Genomic DNA, 17,107 nt, shown 5'->3' with positions numbered 1-17,107 from the left:
CGTGGGCTCCTTATCTTCTTTCATACCACAATCTGATCGGATGTGCTGAGTCATGGATCGTAGCCAAACACATTCTCTGCTGGCTTCGTGAATGGCCAAAAGTTCTGCATGGTTTGATGAAGTGGTAGTGATTGTCTGCTTTATCGATCTCCAAGAGATAGATGTTCCTCCATGCGTGAACACATAACCAGTTTGAGACTTGGCATTGTGCGGATCTGATTGATAACCTGCATCAGCAAAACCAACTAGTCCATCCTTGTTGTGGTTAGTGTAAAACAGTCCTAAGTCTTTAATACCTTGAAGGTATCTTAGGAGGCGTTTGATACCATTCCAGTGCCTCTGAGTTGGACATGAGCTGAAGCGAGCTAGGAGGTTCACGGCAAAACAAATGTCTGGTCTAGTGTGACTAGCCAAGTACATTAACGCTCCTACAGCACTGAGGTATGACTTTTCTGGACCGAGAATTTCTTCATCGTCCTTCTTGGGACCAAATGGATCACTGTCCAATCCTAGGCTCCGGACAACCATTGGGTTGTTCAATGGGTGGGCCTGGTCCATATTGAATCGCTTGAGTACTTTTTCAATGTAAGCCGCTTGATGCACAAGGATTCCTCCTTTAACGTACTCAAGTTGTAAACCCAAACAGAATTTAGTTTTACCTAGGTCTTTCATTTCGAATTCTGCTTTCAAGCAGTCGACTGTTTGGGAAATTTCACCAGATGTTCCGAGGATGTTTAGATCATCCACGTAAACTGCTATGATTACAAATCCTTTGTTTGAGTATTTCTTGATGAAAATGCATGGACTGATGGGATCGTTTTTGTAGCCTTCTCTGATGAGATATTCGCTTAACCGGTTATACCACATACGTCCACTTTGTTTCAGTCCATACAAGGATTTGTTCAGCCTGATGCAGTATTGATCTCGAGATACATGCTTATCTTTAAGCTCTATGCCATCTGGTAATCTCATGTATATTTCATTGTCGAGGGGCCCATAGAGATATGCGGTGACAACATCCATTAACCGCAAATCTAGATTTTCTCTTATGGCCAGACTTATGAGGAATCGAAAAGTAGTTGCATCCACCACCGGAGAATAAGTCTCCTCATAATCGATTCCGGGTCTCTGTGAGAATCCTTGTGCTACAAGCCGTGCTTTATAACGAACGACTTCACCGAGTTTGTTTCTTTTACGCACAAAGACCCATTTATGGCCCACTGGTTTGACATTGAATGGTGTCCGGATGATCGGACCAAACACATTCCTGAGTTTGAGACTCTTTAACTCCACGTTTATGGCTTCTTTCCATTTTAGCCAGTCTGTTCTATGAGTGCACTCTGTAATAGACGTGGGTTCTAGATCCTCTTGCGTGTTCGCAATATCAAGTGCTACTTTGTATGCAAAGAGTGCATTTAAGTCGACTTCTTTTCTGTTCCATTGGGTTCCAGACATGTTGTAATTGATAGAGATCTCATCGTTATCGATCTCGTCAGAACCTAGAGATTCGGCGTCCCGAACCTCTTCTGGTGGTTCATTAGAGTGAGTCTCAGCGCGCGCTATGTCTGTTATATTGGGAATCCCGGTTTCAACTATTGCACCTTTCTTAGACTTCCGTGGATTCTTGTCTTTGGAACCTAGAGGTCTGCCACGTTTATTTCATGATGCAGACTCTGTAGCAACTTGAACTTGTCCCGTTGGAACAGTGATTCGTACTGGTGCATTACAAGCTGGTATGTACGATTTGGTTACTTTGTTCGGGTCAGCAAAGGAATCTGGCAATTGATTAGCTAGCTTTTGATAGTGTATAATCTTTTGGATCTCCGAATCACATTCTAGAGTCCGAGGATCTTGCCAATTTAAGGATGTTTGATTCCATGATAGCTCTTTGACCAGCTTGCCAATTTAAGGATGTTTGATACCCATTGCTCCACCACATAGAACCAAAATGGGATATCTGGCCTTAAATAGGTCTCCAGTGGTCGGCTCGAGATATTTGATGATGGTGGGAGAATCAAAACCAACATATATTCTCATCCTCCTTTGAGGTCCTATTTTGGTTCTATGTGGTGGAGCAATGGGTACATAGACTGAGCACCCAAATGTTTTGAGATGGGAGATGTCTGGCTCATGACCCTGTAATAATTGGGATGGGGAATATCTATGCTCACTAGATGGTCGGATGCGTATTAGTTCAGCAGCATATAATACTGCATGTCCCCAAGCTGAGACCGGGAGTTTCGACCTCATGAGTAATGGTCGAGCAATCCATTGGATTCGTTTAATGAATGATTCAGCAAGTCCATTCTGAGTATGGACATGTGCCACAGGATGTTCAACGGTCACCCCCATGGCCATACAGTAATCATTAAACGCTTGGGAAGTGAATTCACCAGCATTATCAAGACGTATAGTCTTTAGTGGGAAGTCTGGAAAGTGGGCTCGTAATCTGATGATTTGAGCCAACAACCTAGCAAAAGCTTGGTTCCGAGAAGACAACAGGCATACATACGACCAACGGGTCGAAGCATCTATTAGTACCATGAAGTACCGGAATGTCCCAGAAGGTGGGTGAATGGGACCACAGATATCTCCTTGGATTCTTTCCAGAAAATGCAATGTCTCTTTGGACACTTTTACTGGTGAAGGCCGAGTGATCAACTTCCCTTGGGAGCAAGCTGTGCACATGAGGTGCTGAGGGAAGACTCGGTTTTCTCGAAGGGTGTGTCCTTGAGAACTTTGGATTAATTTACGCATCATGGTCGTACCGGGATGACCAAGCCGGTCGTGCCAAATAGTGTAGTCTTGGAATCGGGCTTTGAGAGCATTATTAGCCTCAATCATACTGACCTTGGCATAGTAAAGGCCAATAGATAAAGCGGGTATAGTCTCGAGGACTTGTTTATGGCCAAGTGTGATCTTAGTGATCAGTAGGGATTCTTTATTCCCTTCACCCTGGGTTTCTATGTGGAAACCATTAAGTCTGATATCTTTAAAACTTAGAAGGTTTCTTTTTGAGCTGGGTGAGTATAATGCATCTGGAATGTCCAGATGTGTGCCGTTTGATAACAACACATGTTCAGATGATAGAATCAATCGAGGAGATCTGAGATTTCGTAGTCCATGGGATCGGTCGGCTCGATGGTGGTGTCGTTAGCATCAACTTGCAGGGCCATGTTAGCTTCAGCAGGTGCTTTCCCATGTTTCTGATAAAAATCACAATGAAACTTGGGAATACGACAGTTCTTTGTCCAGTGATTGAACATTCCGCAACTGGTACAGGCAGACTGATTGGTTGGGTGGGCAGGGCGGCTTGGTTTAGAGATACCACGGCCCTTACCGAAACCATAACCGAGGTTATGTCGGTTGCCACGTCCATTTCCGCGTCCACGCTTTCCACGTCCATTCCCACGTCCATTCCCATGTCCATGGCCACGATCTGAGGATCTGTCTTGCTGGACATTGTAGGATTCTTTGCGGGAATCTGGTACTGGAGCCGATCCCGGGGGCCTCTGGGCACTGTTCCTCATTAACAGGTCATTGTTTTTCTCGGCCAAGAGCAAACAGGATAACAAATCTTCGTACAATGTATGTTTCATTGCACGATATTGTTGCTGAAGCACAATATTTTGGGTATGGAAGGTGGATAATGTTTTCTCGAGGAGATCATTATCAGACACCTCTTCACCACATAGTTTCATGATTGAAACTATCCGAAAGAGTTCGGAGTTGTAGTCATCCACAGATTTGTAATCTTGGAACCGGAGTTCCTTCCAGTCAAACTTGGCTTGTGGCAAGAGCACCGTTTTCTGGTGATCATACCGTTTTTTCAGGGCCACCCAAAGTTCGAGTGGGTTCTCAAGAGTGAGATATTGCTGTTTGAGGCTTGCGGCCAAATGATGGCGGATATGAAATATCGCCTGGGACCGGTCTTTATCAGATGCGGTGTTATCCGCTTTGATACACTCACCCAGTCCCTTTGAGTTGAGGAAAATCCTGGTGTCCAGGGCCCATTCGAGATAGTTTTCACCGGAGACCTTGAGGGCCTCGAACTCGACTTTCTGAATGTTTGACATCTTTCACCAATTGGGGTTGAACGGATTGAACCGGGAGCTAAAGACCTCGGTAACTTACGCTGCTGCAACGAACCGCAAACAGTACCACGATGAACAGTGTCGCGATGAACAGTGTCGCGATGAACAGTGTCGCGATGAACAGTGTCAGCGATGAACAGTGTCGGCGATGAACTGTGCCGCGATGAATAGTGTCGGCGATGACCAGTACGGCGATGAACAGTACGGCGATGAACAGTACGGCGATGAACAGTACGGCGAACAGTGTCGATGAACAGTATCGATGAACAGTGTCGGCGTGAACAGTGTTTGCGATTTTTAGGGTTAGGGTTGTTAAGAGCAAACTCGTGCTGATAACGTGTTGTGAAACTTATTGTTATCTCATTCCATTCCATGAATAATGATACATATATCTAGGCATATAAACCTAGGGTTTTAGAGTACATAATGAATAACCATGATGAGCTTATTGGACCCGGTTATAAGTCCAATATGATGAATTATAACAATTCAAATATTTTTTATATTTCTTGTTGGCCCACTTTCCATTAATTTCTATTATTTTATTCAATAATGTATAGTTATTTACTTCATTTAAATGAACAATCATAAAATCAATAGTCATAAGATATATAGCTTCCAAATTGAAGAAAAAACTATATTATCTAGCTAGCAAAGCGTTTTTGTTGAACAATATTTTTATTAGGAGATATGTTGAATCATTGTCTTTTCTTTCTTTTTTTGGGGGCAAATGTTGAATCATTGTCTCAAATTAGAGTTTCTACTATATGCATGTTTCGGTCTTTAATAGAAGATCTTGATTGACCAAAAATATATTTTTTTTTTCTTTCAGAAATTGGTTCTTGTCATGTTAAATACATATGATTTATATCTAGACTAATGGTAAGAAGCAAATGCTAGCATTTAAAACCTCGGATCTTAAATTTGTAAAAAGAGAGGACAATCTTTGTGCTATTACCGACAAAAAACGCTAACCGAAAGTATGGCCGGTTATTGTTGAAATCAAACAGCATAACTTGACTTTGGAATAACAAATTACATTCGCTTTTGTTATCTTTTTTTTTTGCTTTGAGAGAATAAATTAAACAAAACAAATCTACAATCATCATATCACCAACACCAAACCATCCCTTCACCGTCACAAAAGGCCTATCCTTTAACTTCTCTATCTCCGTGATTTACTTCCCCAGAATCCTTCTTTTGTCTCCCACAGAATCCATCAATCCCTTCTTAAGTCGTCAACATCTTAATTTAGTTTTTTTTTTCTTTACTCGAGGAAAAGTCACTACACCAACCCAAAATATTATATATACACAAATATATTTGTACTTATATTTATGGATATTATAATTTAGAAGAGAGCTGTGTTTATATAGTGTTTTGATGCTCTTGCTTTACTTCTTTCTCTCCTTTGTTTCATTCCATTACTTCACATGAAGATCTAGATCTGGGTCCAGACAAATTTCACCGACCCAGCTCTTTCACATATTTAGACCTCTCTCTCTCTTATTATCAGTAAGGTTTTGTTCTCTCTTGTCGTCTTCTTGTTTTGTCCGTAGCATTATTAATCAAACTCAGCCTCTGAAATACTCTCAGTGACAAACCACTTCATCACTAAGTTTTCTGTCGACTTTTGTCTTTTGTCTCTCACTATAACCAAAACAATCCAAAAACCCAAAGTTATCAATGGCTGGTTATATGCACCCTCTTCTAGGGCAAGAACTGCATCTACAGAGACCTGAAGATTCCAGAACCCCACCTGATCAAAATAACATGGAACTTAACAGATCTGAAGCAGACGAAGCCAAGGCCGAGACCACTCCCACCGGCGGAGCAGCCAGCTCAGCCACAGCCTCTGGCTCTTCCTCCGGACGCCGTCCACGTGGTCGTCCTGCAGGTTCAAAAAATAAACCCAAACCTCCGACGATTATAACCAGAGATAGTCCTAACGTCCTTAGATCCCACGTTCTTGAAGTCACCTCTGGTTCGGACATATCCGAGGCTGTCTCCACCTATGCCACTCGTCGCGGCTGCGGCGTTTGCATTATAAGCGGCACTGGTGCGGTAACTAACGTCACAATACGGCAACCGGCGGCTCCGGCGGGTGGAGGTGTGATTACCCTGCATGGTCGGTTTGAGATTTTGTCTTTGACTGGGACTGCGCTTCCGCCGCCTGCGCCACCGGGAGCAGGAGGTTTGACGGTGTATCTAGCCGGAGGTCAAGGACAAGTTGTAGGAGGGAATGTGGCTGGTTCGTTAATTGCTTCGGGTCCGGTTGTGTTGATGGCTGCTTCTTTTGCAAACGCAGTTTATGATAGATTACCGATTGAAGAGGAAGAAACTCCACCGCCGAGAGCCACCGGGGTGCAGCAGCAGCAGCCGGAGGCGTCTCAGTCGTCAGAGGTTACGGGGAGTGGGGCCCAGGCGTGTGAGTCAAACCTCCAAGGTGGAAATGGTGGAGGAGGTGTTGCTTTCTACAATCTTGGAATGAATATGAACAATTTTCAATTCTCCGGGGGAGATATTTTCGGTATGAGCGGCAGTAACGGAGGAGGAGGCGGCGGCCTGACTAGACCCGCATTTTAGCGTGTTATAGCGTTTTGGTGACACCTTTTGTTGCGTTTGTGTTTGACCTCAAACTACTAGGCTACTAGCTATAGCGGTTGCGAAATGCGAATACTAGGGTTTTTTTATTTATATTTGCTTTCTCGTAAAACTTGGTGTGTGAAAAAGAAAACGAACGCTAAAGTTTCCTTTTTTCTGTTCGTTTGTTATGAATAGAATTGGTAAGTGTTATAAAAAGAACTAAAGAAGTCTTATTTTTGTGACATAGCTTGAATTAACCCCTTGTTGTTATAACTTGTTCTAGTCCCTAATTATTAGGTGAGTAATACGGAGAAAATGGACTTTACATTCGTTAATTGATGTTCCACATATTAAGGCTTTAACTAAATCTTCCGATTATTGTCATATAAAACATGTTATAATTTGTGTGTATATATATTTATTGGTCATAAAAAAACTGTACTTCCACTCTCTGGCAAAGAAGGGAAAGAATATTTGGGGAGAACAACTAAAACCCTAGTATCTATGATGATGTCAACTTCAAAACACATTGAAACTTGAGAGAAACAAAAATTAAAGGAAAAAATCAAAAGCGTGCATGCAAGAGAATATGCCTTCCCTCCAACTCCAAGGTTAGGCGTAATTTAAGTTATTAAATAAATACAAGCTTATGTAAGACTTCATATTCATAACTTCACAGTTGTGCATGTCCACTGTCCAAAGTCGCTGCTCAAATTAGTTCAGGAGTTATTTCTGTTATCTGAATTATTATTATTTTTTTTTTTTTTTTGTAACAAAACTGTTATTTGACTTATTAAAACTGTTGTTTATGTCTATTTTGATTGATGGTTACGTTGCACCAAAAAAAAAATGTCTATTTTGATTATGGACAATTATATTTACATTCTTAGTTAGAAATTAAAGTATGCTTATATTTTTCTAAAATTGATTATCGGTCCTAACCACTATTTATTGGGGTTTAGGGATAAAATATTGAATATTCGTGACCCAAGTATAAAAAAAATTAATATTTGATATTTAAGAAAGTAATTCTATAAGATTAACTGAATAATGATGTTCATTCAAAATCCTTTGACATAGTAATTGCTGCGTTTAACGTGTAATGCTGGTCTATTCGATAACATTAAGAAGATAATTGCTATGGTGGTTTGATCGATCATCGGAATCTTCTAAAACGTGGAGTAGAATTTTTAGACGCAATAATGGAACAAAATTATTTGAAAAAATTGTAGCTCAGAGTCGGATCACCTTTTTGCATGGATCCGACCCGAAATGCAATCCGTTTTTTAAATAAGTAAATGACAATTAATACCCCTGGCACTCGACACGTTTGACAGTTTGAGCAAAGAAAAACGATTATATTTTTCCTCTGAGGATCGTCGATCATCAGTTTCTGGGAATTAGCTGCTACAGATTTGTTCCGTCTTGAGTTACGAAATCATGGTAACAATCTCTAATGCTCGATCTTCGATTCTGTGTATTTCGCATCTCCGATTTCGTTTGTATGCTTCTTCTTCATTAGTTTGATCTGCTCTTGAACATGAATTGATCGGTTGTTTTCGGATACATTTTGTGCTTCTAGTTAGCCGGCAAGGAAAGGTAAGGCTCACCAAATGGTATTCACCTTACGCACAGAAGGAAAGATCTAAGGTACGGATACCAATTTATTGAGCTTCATTCACACCATGTTGTGCTTCAGCATACATCTCTCATTTTACATGCTATGTATAGGTTATACGTGAACTCAGTGGAGTTATTCTGCAATTTTGTTGAATGGAGAGGCTACAAAGTTGTTTACAAAAGATATGCAAGTCTCTACTTCTGCATGTGCATTGATCAGGAGGATAACGAGTTAGAGGTCCTTGACATCATTCATCACTATGCTGAGATTCTCTGGGAGCTTCAAGAGTCAAGCAAGAAAACAGTTGCCAGGATTATATCCGCTCAGGTACTAGGGTATTTTCTTAAGTCATCGACATGCAGAGATTAGTCTGTAGGATTTGTCTTGACATGACAATCTCTGTATGTTATGATGTTGAAGGATCAACTGGTGGAGGTTGCAAAAGAGGAGACCACTTCGATAAGTAACATAATCGCTCAGGCTACTAAGTAGTTTCTTTCATCATCTATGCACTCTTATGCAGTTAAAACATGTTCCTTGTCTCCTGCTACACTAGTTGTTTTGAGATATCTTCATCCAATTTTTTTTCTCTCAGAGGGATTGTCGTCTTAAAGCGTAACTTCGATAGATGAAATATGTTTTGATTTGGTTCATAAACAAGTAGAGATAAACAAAGTTTGTCTACATGTTATCCGATTCTATTCTTTAATTGTGAATCCAAATGTCTACTATTTCAGAGCAATCTTATTTGCACATATTCTCTAGTCTAAGAGTTATGGAAGACCAGTAGATAAATAGCCTTGCTCGACTAATGAGGCAATGCAGTCATCGAACATCTCTTCAAGGGACTTGAACTTGAGCCCGAGACTCTGTATCTTCGAGGTGTCAAAGGCGTAATGCAACCTATTTAATTTCTCAAACCTGAAATTTTCAAAGAGAGTATCATCATCTATACTTTTCAACGTTAACAAGGTTTGAGAAATGGTTTAATTTAAAGGTCAGTGCCAAACCTCTTGGGGATAGGGAGTGATGGGTAACGAGCAGATAGGAATGAAACTAGTTCCTCTAGACTGATAACGTTAGAGCTGCAAATGTATCTGCCTTGCGCTGCTTCGTGTTCGAAAACAAGTATGTGGGTTCGTGCAACGTCATCGATATGAACATACCCCATTTGTCCATGCCATTGGAACTTCTCTGTTTCTCCTGTTGTGTTGAATGACAAGTTATAAGCTATTGTAGCAGATGGATATTGGACCCAAAAACGAGTCATGTGATCTTGCTTAGAGAATTAATGAGAAAGTGAGTACCTTTCAGTAATCCGAGGACATCAGACGCTGTAGAACATAGATCAGGAGGCAGACTGGGTCCGACGAGGAAGGATGGTAGAACAGTGACGAGGTCAATACCATTTTCTTCACAGAATTTCCATGCAGCTTGCTCGGCTAATGTCTTTGATAAGGCATACCAGACCTTTTTTCCCATGTTGCATCAAATTGTGAAACTCATTTACACAAACTGTTAGCTAATATGATTTTTGTGTTGAGGAAAAAAGCTACTCTTTCACTTTCAAATTATTATACCTGGAAACGCTTGCAGAGTTCCACAGAGGTCCAAATTGATTCGTCAAGAGGGATTTTGGGATCAAAATCATCTCTGATCCTGACTGTTGAAGATGATGAGGTGAGAACCACGCGCTTCAGGGACGGATTCTTCCCGCATGATCGCAGTACATTCAGGGTTCCCTCTATAGCTGGTCTCAAAATCTCCTCCTAACAAATCATAAGAAATAAAAAGTCATAGAGAATAGATAATAATCTAGTAAAAGATACACAAAGCTTAGTGTGACCAGAAAAAAAGTTTGTAGTGGCATGCCTCTGGATTAGAGGTAGGTTTGAGCACAGGAGAAGCAGTATGGAAAACACCTTGGCATCCCATTATGGCGTTATCAAAACTTCCTTCTTCCATTAAATCAGCCTTCACCAGCCGCAGTCTCTCCTTTGCCCCTTCCAACTTCCATAGGTGCGCGAATTTCTTCTCATTTCCTGTCAAAACATGAAACTAACTGAGTACTGACAGGCACCAAAACGGACCAAGACAAAGGAAACAAGAAGGATAAAAAAACCTGGATCTCTGACTGTTCCAATAACTTCATATCCCTCAAGCAGAAGCCTCTTCACAAGCCAAGAAGCCAAGAAGCCTGAAGCCCCGGTAACACAGACTTTTGCCTTTGCTTGATCCATTTTCTGGTATCAATGGAATCACACCCGAATGATTATATAGCATGTGTATCCTTGCCTGTTCAGAGGGTACTAGCTATACCATGCTGGAGGTAAGTATCGATTAGGTAGGTCATTCAACCCATGTGGGGTTGCTTCTTCTTTACCTAAAAGGTTTTAGGACGGTTGTTTAACCAACACAATGGCCTGACTACTGTTTTCTCTAGGAATTTTCTTGAGAAAAATCTCCATATAGTTAGTCGTCAACATGCCCTAGCGGCTCACCAAGAGAGATACACACCAGAATAAGGGCATTTCAATGTTGGATTTCAATAAATTTTGGTGTTCTACAAAATACAAAATAGTGGACAAGGAAACCCTTACATTTGTTGACGACACTGTTAGTCTTCAAGTAGTCAAAACTTTCTCAATATGATATAAGTCAGAAAGCACTTTACAAAATAGACACAATCTTGAGTAAGGTACAATAACAATCTGTAAAAAAATAAGTTGTAAATGGTAACGAATCACCTGAGCACAGTATCTTTGGTTTCAGAAAAATTTCTGAAGATGTTCTCAGAACCACATTCCATGTTTGGATTCCCTTTGCTCAACACTTAAGTGAGATATTGGAGCTTCCACCGTTTCAACCAACAGATGGAGTAGACATATATCCACGCCGCACCAGCCAACTCATTCTCCCCAAATCTCTTAATACAAAGGACAAAAGATTGGCCCCGAGCCTCACAGAAGAAACAGATTGAAATCACCCTGGTCAGCGCTAAAGAAGAGTTACAAAGCAAGCCCGTTTACGGGTACAGCGAATTTTGGAGGAACATTCTGGTCGCTAGAGCCCTGCCAGGTCAAGCAAGAGAAAAAGTTAAGAAAAAACAGTATCATCTCCAGTGCAGAATCTACGCAGAAAAGTTTCAAATGAATTGAGGAAACTTATTTGCTGGGTCAATAACTTTGGTATTAACTCTAGACCAGATAACAATTCTAAGAATAAAAAATCTAGCAAACTGGACTTTGCTACTCACTCCTTTCCTTTGATGAGCAAACAACAAGTTGCAAGTAAAATTTCTTTGAACTAATTTAACTTCAACTACATCCAATATGGGAAACCTGGCAGCCCAATTTATAGTAACACAGACTCTCTACACAGTACACACTCTTGCCATATGGAAGACTAGGTTAGCCAGTTAGGTTCATTAAAAAATCAAATATGAAAAGGCGATCTGGGGACAAACAGTTAAACCAAGGGGAAACAGATGCAGGTTTACCTGCGCGTTAGAGTGATACATTCTCTATCTAGGACCCCAACAGGGTGTATTCTGTGAGCATCAATGCTGCCTGAAACGACTGCAACGTGGGAAATTTCATGCTTGTTCATGATTGTTTGGGCAGCGAGAAGATCCATATCAGGTGTAACAGTCCATGGCACTTTACATTTTCCTCCACTCCTCGAACATATATCATTAACAAAAATATCCTATGCCAAAGAATGCTTCAGTTTATGATCAGGCTACCACAAGAAATAGTTATTTCAGAGGTTTTAGACAAGAGCAGACGATTCAAATTTCGTACCTTAGGTCTTTTATTTCCTTCTTTTCTTGCTTTGCTGAATTCCTGAATGTCTGAAAGTGTAAGTATACCGAGAAAGATATTGTCAGGATCAACAATCAAGGCGCAGGATTGTTTCTCTATCAGCATACGAGTTAATGCCTCTTCCAAAGAAGTGCTCATCATAACTGTGGCAAATCTTGTTCGCATGGCTTCTGAAACAAATATACTCTTCGGCAGCTCCTCAGCTTGGTTGAGTGAATCATCAAGGCAAAGAGAACTTTCAACTTCACAAAGGTTATTCGTTGATAATCCATCATCAGATGATGTCAGAGACTGTACAGCTTCTTGGTTCTTTCTTTTCCTAGTTTCTTTTGTTTCTCTAGTTTCTTGTCTCTTTGACTGTCCAGATGTAATCCATGAAGACATGCCTACAGCTCCCAGTAGAGGTAACACTATACGATAATCCTGTGTAAGTTCAAATAGCAGTAGTACCGCTGTAAGAGGAACTTGACAAACCCCCGCAAGTGTAGCAGCCATTCCAACCTGTTGAACAATGAGACAAACAGGATTATTGGCAATGAAGCTGCAAAAAGTTTAGCATCCATTTCTCAGTTAACCCGAAAATTTTGAAACATTGACCACATAAGAACAGTACCAGACCATAAGCTTGTGGAGATGCCACTTCCAGGATAGAGAGATTGATTTCAGGATTCTGAGCCAAAGCAAGTCCAATAAACTTTCCATAGGCCATTCCTGCTGCCCCGCCAATAAAGAGAGAAGGAGCATAGTATCCACCGACAAGTCCAGAAGCCCGACACCATGCGGTTGCAGCTATCTTGACCGCTACCAGCTGAAGCAAAAGATCAGCTGAAAGGCCCTTCACAAATGGACGTTTCTCCAACAAAATATCCACGTTCTGAAAACCCCAATATAAGACTTCAGGGTATACCAAAGCTATGATACCAACAGTTAAGCCACCCACTACAGGAAATACAGCCTTTGGTACCCCAACATCCTTGTTGAGACTGTCAACAGCAGATGTCATGGATGATGTACAACGAGATAATGCCAACGAGACCAGGCCACACAGAGCGCCCAGTAAAAGATAGAGTGGAAGTTCTGCAAATCAGTGACCAGCTCTCATAAGTTTGGTTTCTAGTTCCCTTCCGTAAAAAGCATAAGAATGGAAATGTATATTACCTCCAGGAGAGCGGAAGTCATAGTCAGGAACCTTAAACGCAGGTTCAGAGCCGAGACCGATTTCCGACACCACAGAAGCAGTGACAGCACTAAGAATAACCATAGAAGTTGTGTTTGGAAGTGATGTTGATGAATCGGTAGATGAAGAAGGCCACAAAACGGATTCAACTGCAAAGAAGCATCCAGCAACAGCTGCATTGAACCCTGTGACAAAATATAACAAAGTCCTCTTAACTTCTAACTCAGAAGAAACCAAACATACACTTCGAAATCAATCAACATTAGCAAATATCAGAGGATACTGTATTCGATAGAAGATGAACAAACCAGAGGAAATTCCAGCCGCTGAGCCAGCGGCAAGAAGTGAGAAGCCAGTCTGAGGACTTTTATTGAACAGAGAATTCACTCCTTTAGCGATTGACGCTCCAATTTCAACACTAGGACCTTCCGGCCCCAGAGAATTTCCAGTCCCAAGCGTCACACATGCGGCAACAGTCTTAAGGAAAGGACGCAACACTGCTTTTACGCGATCGAGACTAGAATCAGAATCTACGGTGGATTCTCCAGCAGATTCTCGAAGCTGATTGAGCACACTCACCACCAAACCGCCGATAGTCGGAACAAGGATAACACGCAACCAATTGGAACCGATCGGTGCCTCTCTAAGCCACGAAGCTCCACGATCAGGAATCCCATCCCAGGAGAAGTCTCGAAGCAAGTGAACACAGTTGTTGAATAGAACCACACTAACTCCAGTGAGAACACCAACCAAACACGCCGACGCTATCGCAAGCTCCTGAGACGGCTGCTGATCAAATCCAACCTCGTCCTGCTGATCAATCTCCTGCTTCGCCGCCGGTAAACGCGGGAAAATTCTGCCGCGAATAGCGACGGAACCGAACAATGGTGACGTCAACGGTGAAAGGAAGACATTATACTGAAGATGAGCATTGGTTTTGTGAATCGGCGAGAATCTCCGGGAAGAGACGGGAGATCGGAGAGCAGCACAGAGTGGAAGCGTGGCTGCCATGAAAGGCTGCTTCCGAGAAGTGACGCGTGTTTATCCATTAACGGATAATTGGATCTTAAATTAAAATATTATTCGAACGCATGGGCTTGGGCCTTGAGGGCTTATTTGGGCCAACATGATTTGATCTTAGCTTTTTAGGTTCAAAGTTCAATGGGAAGCAGTGGCTGTTGTGCCTCGTCTTCTTCTCAATCCAAAATCCAAAATCCAGCTGATAATAATAATTCATCAACACACTTATATATAAATTAATTTTCTCTGTCGTCATATTAAAAAAAAAAAGAAAAGATTATCTGTATTTCAAGTTTCGTGAGCGTTTGCCACCACAACATTGTCTTCTCGGGTAAATTTCTTCTGCTTCTTCTTCGTTTTCTACTCATCTCTTTCTGATAGGTCCTGCTTCGATTTCCTTATCTTCTTCTTCGGTTAATCTCATTGAATCTTGTTTTACACCATTCCTATACTTTTGCTGAATCAAAATTGTGTTTTTTTAGGGTTTTAGTCATATTTAATGGCTTCCAATTCAGAGAAAAATCCTCCTCCTTCAGGTAATTGTTTTATTTTACCCAGTTTTTCTCAAGTCTCCTTCATATATATAAAATCTGATCTGCCATATTGTTGAATCGTTTATCTCTGATTGAATCGTTTCTAGTCAGATTTGGTTATTGGTTGATTGTAATTTGTTTATTGTAGATGAAAAACCCAAATCGACGGAGGAGAATAAGAGTTCTAAGCCGGAATCAGCTTCTGGGAGTTCACCTTCACCAGCTATGCCTGGCTTGAATTTCAATGCTTTTGATTTCTCTAATATGGCTGGTATCCTCAACGTAAGTGACCTTTGTTGTTACCACAATTGAAAAGTTATCTTCTTTGAGTTTTTTTTTTTTTTTTATTATTGAAGGGTGTTTTTAATGGTTTTTTTTAGGATCCAAGCATCAGAGAAATGGCTGAGCAAATAGCTAAAGATCCTGCCTTTAACCAATTGGCTGAGCAGCTTCAGAGATCTATTCCAAACGCTGGTCAGGATGGTGGTTTCCCTAACTTTGATCCACAACAGTATGTCAACACAATGCAACAAGTTATGCATAACCCTGAATTTAAGACAATGGCGGAGAAACTTGGTACCGCCTTAGTGCAGGTTAGGAATTGAAGTGTTTTTTCCATCTAGATTTCTTTTCGGTAGTTTGGTTGGTTATCGAGGTGTGGCTTTGAATGAATCTCGTTGAATCTGGGTTTTTTCTTTCGCCTACAGGATCCACAAATGTCTCCTTTTTTGGATGCTTTTTCGAATCCTGAAACAGCAGAACACTTTACTGAGCGTATGGCGCGGATGAAAGAAGATCCAGAGTTGAAACCTATACTAGATGAGATTGATGCTGGTGGTCCTCCTGCCATGATGAAGTTAGTGATACAAACTTTTTTCAATGTTTTTATAGAAATTGTGTAGTTTGTTTCTGCTTATGGTTGTTTTCTTATGGAGGAAGAATTTTTATTTGGTATTAGGTACTGGAATGATCCAGAAGTTCTGAAAAAGCTGGGTGAAGCAATGGGTATGCCTGTTGCTGGCTTACCGGACCAGACTGTTTCAGCTGAACCTGAGGCAGCAGAAGAAGGTGAAGAAGAAGAGTCTATTGTTCATCAAACTGCAAGTCTTGGTGATGTTGAGGTTAGTAGACTGCTTCCTACTTTTTTAAACGTTCATATGCTTGACCATGTGGAATTTATCATTTGTGTGTTGCTTGAGGTATTAGGTGTTCGAAATTTTGTTTTGTTGAATTCGTTATTGGATTTATTCGTTTCTTCATTAGGGTTTGAAAGCTGCCTTGGCATCGGGTGGTAACAAAGATGAAGAAGATTCTGAAGGAAGGACAGCATTGCATTTTGCTTGTGGATACGGCGAGGTATGCAATTTTCTTATCAATTCAGGGCAATCAAATATTCGGATTTAGGTGGTTCTTTTTTTTCACTAGCTGTGAAGTTAAGAATCTTTATCATCATCATTTACTTTGGTAGAAAAGTAACCAGTCTACTACACCTACGAGTTTCATGACACAATTAATTGCAGCATGTTCAAATATATGGTGAAAGAAAAATGAGATGGCATTGGCGATTACTTGCATACTTAAGATTTTGCTTATGACTATGGATTGAACCGAGTTTAACCCTGTTGTGCCGTATCAACAGTTGAAATGTGCTCAAGTTCTTATCGATGCTGGAGCAAGTGTTAACGCGGTTGACAAAAACAAGAACACACCTCTGCATTATGCTGCTGGTTACGGGAGGAAAGAGTGTGTAAGCCTTCTCCTGGAGAATGGTGCTGCAGTGTAAGTTTCACAACACAGTACTTATAAAGAAACAACTCCATTAAACACTTTTTCAGGACTTTAATTATATATGCTTTGGTTGGTGTGTGTGGTTGCAGCACTCTGCAAAACCTAGACGAGAAGACACCAATTGATGTAGCCAAGCTCAACAGTCAGCTCGAGGTGGTGAAGCTGCTTGAGAAGGATGCTTTCCTTTGAGTTTCTGGTTAAAGGAAGCTCTAAGCTCATATTGTCTTTGAGGCATTTGTCTTTTGTGTGTCCTGAGCCAGTTTCACAGGCTTTTTGTGTACACTGTTTCTTAGTTCCTCTCTCCTTCTAAATTTCTCTCTTATGTTATTTTGATTCCATTAAAAAGTCAATAAAGAAAGAAATAGCAATCAATTATGATTATATTCCTGAAGTTTATTTTGTCGACCTCTATAGAATGATTCAATTTGCAAGAATCATTCTGGTTTGGAGGATATGTAAGAAAA

At 40.9% G+C, this 17,107-nt stretch overlaps 6 protein-coding genes across 8 annotated transcripts; 3 read left to right on the top strand and 3 right to left on the bottom strand.

Moving 5' to 3' along the window:
* Window positions 1–4,670: 4,670 nt before the first annotated feature.
* Window positions 4,671–6,924, top strand: LOC9305159 (AT-hook motif nuclear-localized protein 25). Its single transcript, XM_021016556.1, has one exon. The coding sequence runs from the start codon at window positions 5,781–5,783 to the stop codon at window positions 6,678–6,680; it is 900 nt and encodes a 299-aa protein (XP_020872215.1). The 5' UTR covers window positions 4,671–5,780; the 3' UTR covers window positions 6,681–6,924.
* Window positions 6,925–7,863: 939 nt separating this feature from the next.
* LOC9303147 (AP-1 complex subunit sigma-2) lies at window positions 7,864–9,037 on the top strand. Its single transcript, XM_021019473.1, is given in 5 exon segments — window positions 7,864–8,123; window positions 8,244–8,330; window positions 8,412–8,437; window positions 8,439–8,628; window positions 8,722–9,037. Coding segments are annotated over 5 exon segments (378 nt in total). The 5' UTR covers window positions 7,864–8,120; the 3' UTR covers window positions 8,794–9,037.
* On the bottom strand, window positions 8,938–11,304 carry LOC9303146 (tetraketide alpha-pyrone reductase 1). 2 transcript variants are annotated; one of them, XM_021019471.1, is made up of 7 exons: window positions 10,621–11,304; window positions 10,424–10,544; window positions 10,174–10,343; window positions 9,882–10,070; window positions 9,609–9,771; window positions 9,312–9,504; window positions 8,938–9,222 (listed from the first exon to the last, which is right to left on the bottom strand). In XM_021019471.1, exons 1-7 carry the CDS (start codon window positions 10,621–10,623, stop codon window positions 9,075–9,077), a joined length of 987 nt encoding a protein of 328 aa, XP_020875130.1. In that variant the 5' UTR covers window positions 10,624–11,304; the 3' UTR covers window positions 8,938–9,074. The 2 variants fall into 2 exon arrangements, with proteins under 2 accessions (XP_020875130.1, XP_020875131.1); XM_021019472.1 differs by having other exon boundaries at window positions 10,685–11,304.
* Window positions 10,931–14,475, bottom strand: LOC9305158 (chloride channel protein CLC-e). Its single transcript, XM_002867027.2, has 6 exons — window positions 13,611–14,475; window positions 13,284–13,487; window positions 12,739–13,202; window positions 12,105–12,626; window positions 11,801–12,009; window positions 10,931–11,372 (listed from the first exon to the last, which is right to left on the bottom strand). The coding sequence occupies exons 1-6, from the start codon at window positions 14,311–14,313 to the stop codon at window positions 11,327–11,329; spliced, it is 2,148 nt and encodes a 715-aa protein (XP_002867073.1). The 5' UTR covers window positions 14,314–14,475; the 3' UTR covers window positions 10,931–11,326.
* Window positions 11,128–11,323, bottom strand: LOC110226120 (the record flags this gene model as incomplete). The annotated part of the gene is given in 2 exon segments (XM_021016757.1): window positions 11,128–11,247; window positions 11,249–11,323. Coding segments are annotated over 2 exon segments (195 nt in total), but the record flags the coding sequence as incomplete, so codon positions are not given.
* Window positions 14,476–14,550: 75 nt separating the features above from the next.
* LOC110226788 (ankyrin repeat domain-containing protein 2A) lies at window positions 14,551–17,039 on the top strand. Of its 2 annotated transcripts, none has more exons than XM_021019469.1 (9): window positions 14,551–14,653; window positions 14,805–14,858; window positions 15,004–15,137; window positions 15,236–15,448; window positions 15,563–15,711; window positions 15,814–15,976; window positions 16,119–16,211; window positions 16,495–16,634; window positions 16,733–17,039. In XM_021019469.1, exons 2-9 carry the CDS (start codon window positions 14,822–14,824, stop codon window positions 16,830–16,832), a joined length of 1,029 nt encoding a protein of 342 aa, XP_020875128.1. In that variant the 5' UTR covers window positions 14,551–14,653; window positions 14,805–14,821; the 3' UTR covers window positions 16,833–17,039. The 2 variants fall into 2 exon arrangements, with proteins under 2 accessions (XP_020875128.1, XP_020875129.1); XM_021019470.1 differs by having other exon boundaries at window positions 14,603–14,703.
* The last annotated feature ends 68 nt before the right edge of the window (window positions 17,040–17,107 follow it).

The sequence above is a fragment of the Arabidopsis lyrata genome, assembly GCF_000004255.2.
Source record: "Arabidopsis lyrata subsp. lyrata unplaced genomic scaffold ARALYscaffold_7, whole genome shotgun sequence".
Lineage (NCBI taxonomy): Eukaryota > Viridiplantae > Streptophyta > Magnoliopsida > Brassicales > Brassicaceae > Arabidopsis > Arabidopsis lyrata.
The sequence above is the reverse complement of the archived record's forward strand: the minus strand, read 5'-3'. Positions and strand labels throughout refer to the sequence as shown.

Excerpts from the sequence above, each read along its gene's own strand:
- LOC110226788 (XM_021019469.1), top strand. The coding sequence starts at position 14,822 with ATGGCTTCCAATTCAGAGAAAAATCCTCCTCCTTCAG. Across the intron at positions 15,138-15,235 it reads ATATGGCTGGTATCCTCAAC|GATCCAAGCATCAGAGAAAT; the intron begins GTAAGTGACCTT and ends GGTTTTTTTTAG. Across the intron at positions 15,977-16,118 it reads CAAGTCTTGGTGATGTTGAG|GGTTTGAAAGCTGCCTTGGC; the intron begins GTTAGTAGACTG and ends TTTCTTCATTAG.
- LOC9305159 (XM_021016556.1), top strand. The coding sequence starts at position 5,781 with ATGGCTGGTTATATGCACCCTCTTCTAGGGCAAGAACTGCATCTACAG.
- LOC9305158 (XM_002867027.2), bottom strand. The coding sequence starts at position 14,313 with ATGGCAGCCACGCTTCCACTCTGTGCTGCTCTCCGATCTCCCGTCTCT. Across the intron at positions 13,488-13,610 it reads AGCGGCTGGAATTTCCTCTG|GGTTCAATGCAGCTGTTGCT; the intron begins GTTTGTTCATCT and ends ATTTTGTCACAG. Across the intron at positions 12,627-12,738 it reads CTCCACAAGCTTATGGTCTG|GTTGGAATGGCTGCTACACT; the intron begins GTACTGTTCTTA and ends ATTGTTCAACAG.
- LOC9303146 (XM_021019471.1), bottom strand. Across the intron at positions 10,344-10,423 it reads TGGAACAGTCAGAGATCCAG|GAAATGAGAAGAAATTCGCG; the intron begins GTTTTTTTATCC and ends ATGTTTTGACAG. Across the intron at positions 9,505-9,608 it reads TGTCCTCGGATTACTGAAAG|GAGAAACAGAGAAGTTCCAA; the intron begins GTACTCACTTTC and ends TCAACACAACAG.